At 40.5% G+C, this 4,989-nt stretch overlaps 1 protein-coding gene across 2 annotated transcripts in view; it reads left to right on the forward strand.

The window, feature by feature from the left end:
* cep89 (centrosomal protein 89) overlaps window positions 1-4,989 on the forward strand; it is a 91,325-nt gene that overhangs the window by 27,526 nt on the left and 58,810 nt on the right. The window contains exon 17 of one of the 2 annotated variants that reach the window (XM_074660861.1): window positions 1,558-1,699. The exons of the other annotated variant lie outside the window; for it this stretch is intronic. Coding sequence (XP_074516962.1) covers window positions 1,558-1,584 — 27 coding nt within the window. The 3' untranslated portion in view covers window positions 1,585-1,699. Of the gene's footprint in view, window positions 1-1,557; window positions 1,700-4,989 lie in introns of those variants that run through there. 2 annotated transcript variants of the gene reach the window in all.

A 4,989-nucleotide genomic window follows, 5' to 3' on the forward strand; every position in this document is an offset into this window, starting at 1 on the left:
TAGATTTACTGTCATAGATCTGCTACAATACAATAACTGAGTCATGCATCATCAGTTAGTGGCACACCTATAGATTATTTTCATTATTGATTAATCTGTCGATAATTTTTCGGTTAAGAGTGAGCATTATGTTTCACTTCCTCCATGGTTATCTCTTCAACTGTAGTTGACCACTATAAAATTCTGGTCTTTATCATATCTAACAACCAAAATATTTTCGGATGGAGGTCCCTGAAGCGAAGTCTTATCAAATGGGTGTCTGTGACTATTTATTTGTGTATCAATATAGGAGTCCTTGACACAAAAAAGGTTGAGAACTGCACTTGAGAATGAGATTATTTTTTTTCATCTTGTCATTCTTTGATCCTTGGTCTCCTTTTGCTTGTATTTATGATAAGACTGATATTTTACTTCTATATTGTCCTTCTATTTAAAATGGGATCTGGCCCAGTCAGTGTTTCCCATCACTTACAGTGTATGAGCAATATGATGCAGGGATTGATTACATATCAATGGTTCAGTGGTTGCAGCTGAAAAGCTGTTTTTACCTAACATTTTCACACAAGTCTGCAAGAGTATTATTACTCATGTCAGCATAATACATTTCCGTGTGCAGTAAAGGGATTCTGAGGCCTCTCAACCTTGCCTACAAACAAATTAAAGAAAGGAAACACTTTGGTGCATTGCACACAAGATGATAGTAAGAATATACAGTAAAAGGAGGGAAGAAATAGAAAACGATACAGGTTTATGAAGAGAAATTACTTTATTTTTCAACAACCTGTACCGGATCTTCTAAAAATACATTTTAAAGTCTTCAAAGTCTTAAAATTGGGGTATTCCTCATCAGAGGTGATTACACTAAAACAAGCACATTTGTGGGACTGACTATGAATTCCACAGAACAGGAAGGCCGTGAATCGTCCTGAAAAGGAAGAAGAAAGTTTTCCACATATTAAAATTACTAACTAAATCAAAACTAGTCATTCATATATCTGCTTCATATGGTAGTGGTGTTTGGTATCCATTAACGAGTCACGACTTTCCAGAATTGGAAAACATCCTTCAAAAGATGTGTATGTTGGGCTGTGCAAAAATATAATAAAGTCACCCTTGACTTGGTTTAACACAGGACGCTAACAGCAGTCTCGAGGGTGAAAGTCCTGTTTGTTTGTTTGACCCATACATTCTCCCCTCCCACACTAGTAATCCCATGTATAGAATATAGCCAAAAGGTTTTGGTTTGGATCTGACCCTCAAATGCCAGATACAGCATCTTCCCACCAGCGCATGACCTCCCACCCCCATCCCCCTCCCTGTTTGATGACCTCAAATAAACTCAACTCGTATGAGTTCATGGAGGCCACTCTGCAGAATTAACAATAAAAGTCCACAACATGATGGCTGCACATTTTCACAAATATTCCATTTTAAAGCTCAATGATTATATTCTCTGGAAGATATCAAAATTGAATTTCAAATGCTATACATTTTTTTTTTTGCCTTACCCTTTTACCTGCTTCAGTCAGATTGTCCACAGCACAGTCCCTTTTGTAGTCTGTTGCAGCTCATGGGGGCGGCTGAGCTTGATGAGACACTCTTCGTCACAGCAGCAGGTGATTCATTCTGGGATTTCATGCCAACCTGAAATGTTACCAAATTCCAATTGACCAATTAAAAACTCTCAGCCCAGCTCTAGCTTCCATTTGATTCTTATCAACCTATAGTGATTGCGATGAATGTTGCCACCTCATGAATTGAAAAGATAAGGATTGTGTGTTAAGTGTGTGCTATAAAGAGAAAGCAGATTGCGACTACATTATTCATGTGTGATTAAAATTCATGCTCCTCCATCTCCTGGAAACACCTGAAAATTATGAATATTTTAGTGAATGCCTGTATAAATATAGCCAGGTCACAGGTTTGCGTTACCCATGCTGCTTGATGTCAGCATAAGATGACTTTTCATTTCAAAGTTCTCCTCCACTCTTAGTTAGCGTTTCTTTTCCAAGAACCTTCAGTGATCACCCATAATCATATAGGATCACATCAATATTTGTTGCTTCAATTGTGAGAGTGTTGTGACCTCTGAACCTTAACCTCCTCATCTTAAGTGCTTCAAGTGTTTGTAATTAAAGAATTGAAGTACTGAATTCTGATTCTTCTACTTACCTCATTAGATCAATTTGGCTAATTGTTTCAGCAAGAGCTTAAGTGTTTCAAAGCTGTCTGGCTCCTATTTGAAAGCTGAAATCCAGGAAGTGAGTTGAATTCTGAAGGATTCTTTATCATCACAACTTGTCCTTGGCAAACTACACTTCACTATACTACTCATTGTGTAATAAGTACCATTTTGGTTAGAGGGCCAGCCCTACAGTACAAACGCAAAAGTCTGTCACTGAGTGACTGGCTGAGTAATGAAGTTACACGATTGGTCGGCCGAGTGTTGGAGACTCCTCATTGGCCGTTGCTCTTTCAAAATGAAAAGGCAGGAACTGTCCTTTGTTTACGTTTTCAGGGGGGCATGTCAGCAGTTCCACTCACCGGTGCGAGTGCTCCTCTATCTCCGCATTTCCACCAGATCCGTTGACGGAGGGCGTCTCAACGCTTTCCATTCATTTTGAGAAGCAGTCTCCTAGTGCATGGTGGGAGAGTTGCAGCAAGTTTGAGAGGGTCTGTATTTGCATAAGGTGAAAAATCTCAATTTTATGCAAATGATTCCGTCCAGTGTGACGCGTCCGGCTCACAAAACTTGGACCAAGCTGTCAAACTTGGCAATCTAGTTCTAAAATGAAACGAGATTCAGCAGTGGCATAGCCTATTTCTCGCTTAAAATGTTTTCAGAAGTAGATGTTGGTGGATTGTTTTATGCCACCATGTTGTTTCCTGTTTGAAACGGCAAGCAGAAAACCAGGGTCCACGATAGAGTATGTCACCGCTTGAACGGCCAGTTGAGTGGAGCAGTGCGTCCCCTAGAGTCCTCGCTGGACCTGGTGGACATGTACCGCTGGATTTAACATTATAGACATGACCACTGACTATTTGTGTAACAATTGAGCCACAAATTCACAGACTGTCCATAAACGGTCCAGACATATACTTGGTTTTGACCAAGTCTTGTTAAAGAGAGAAAGAGTCTGTATGAAAACTGATGACAGTGAGGTCTGCGGGTAATCCTGAGTAACCAGGACAGTGTTCTCTCATATTCAGGGTCGTCTTATATTTGGACTTGTATATTTGTAATTCTCTTTTCAGATGTGGGGAGGGAGAGTTTTTTTTTCTAATGTAACCTGCCACTCAGCTCAGAAGGATGAGTGCAGGGTCCTGTAGATGTCAGACCTTACAACCAGCAGGGCAAACGCCCCACTGACAAGCACTCTTTCCTACTGCTCTGCCAACTCAGGCAGAAAATGAAATCTCTTTCTTTTGTCTGACCTGCTGCCATCTGTCATCTCTCATTTCTTTGTTTTCTTTTTCTCTTACTCCTTATTGTTTCTGTCTCTAGCTGGTTGTACTGTATCAGTCTCAGCACTTTATTGCTTTATTATCTTTCACCATAATAGTACTCCATCTCATCAATCTTGTGAAGGTTTGGAGAATCTTGTTTAAAATAATGGTTAAAAGACTTTAGAAGTCCTATTGATTGGAGATTAAAATGTCCCTTTTTTTCTGTAAGATTACAAATAAGCTCCAACCTTTGTGATTTTATTGGTTTGAAGTACGGGTGCTCCGATCAGGATTTTTGGAGCTGATCACCATCCGCTGGAAGCAGAATCGGCCGATCCGGTCACAGGGTCTATTTTGAAGCCACTTCTCTGTGCTGATGAACAAGCGATTCTGCTCTTCTGCTCTGTGTGTGCCGGTTCACAAGTCCTGGAAAATTTCAATGTCCCGAACAAATGGTAGTAATTCCGGTCAAATGTTATCTGTGTTCATTGTGCTTAAAATACAGTTGATAGGCAGGCTATATAATGAATGACATCATCATGAACAATGTTTCCGTTCGGCCAAACCCACGGCATCAGGGGTCTCCGGGACTTCAGAGTGTATCTCATACTCTCCGTCATTGTCATTAGACCTGTATGGGTTCAGAAGGGCTGTACCGAATAGTTCAACGCTTCATTCATAATGTTGACATTCAAATTCTATATCAACATTTTTGCATGTCTATTCATTCTACATTATCAGTGTTTCCCTTATATTCATTCTGCTCTTGTGTTTCACTGAGTGCGCCGGGGCAGCTTCGGCATGCACACAGAGAGCGAAGCAGAGGAGAGGCGGAGTTGCCGGTACCGGTTACAAACCAGCTCGGTAGTGAATATTAGGCTATACTATTTCTAGAATTGGATACCAGTGGTGGCTGCATAGGATTGTTTCTGATCCAAACATTTCCAATAACTCCAGAGCCATCAAAAGGGTTGGCAAGCTTGGGATGCATATTGTATCATTTATCAGAATCAGATGATTTATATCATATAGCCTTTAGGCCTCTATCGTTGTCATAGATTATCAGTATTTTTTCTTGCCAGATTCGCTTGTGGAAAAAATAGATCAGAGACAGATGGTGAAACTACCGCTGCAGATGGTGAGCTGGCCTCTGAGCTCCGCAGTGCCGGGCCTGTGTATGTGTGTGTTTCCAGGGTCCAGCTGTTTCGCTCCCAGAGCAAATTAAAGAGCAGGCAAATGAGTATGGAAAGCGTTTCAATTCAGAATCAATGTGTAATATGATCGGCCTTTATAGAGACCACCAGTCAAATTATTTAGAGCGGATATCGGCCGATAAAGATTGGTGGCAATCGGAGCCACCTTAGTTTGAAATATAACAACAGCATCCTGTCTCGTTGAGCTTGAAGACACAGATTATGCAAGATTAACTTGTGATGTTAGCGATGTTGATTGTTATGGACTGAATCAGCAGGCAAGCAGACATACAAATAAGTACAGAAGCAATGTATAGAAAATAACTCTCCATTTATTTCATTGTCTAGT

Source organism: Sebastes fasciatus, chromosome 2 (assembly GCF_043250625.1).
Source record: "Sebastes fasciatus isolate fSebFas1 chromosome 2, fSebFas1.pri, whole genome shotgun sequence".
NCBI lineage: Eukaryota > Metazoa > Chordata > Actinopteri > Perciformes > Sebastidae > Sebastes > Sebastes fasciatus.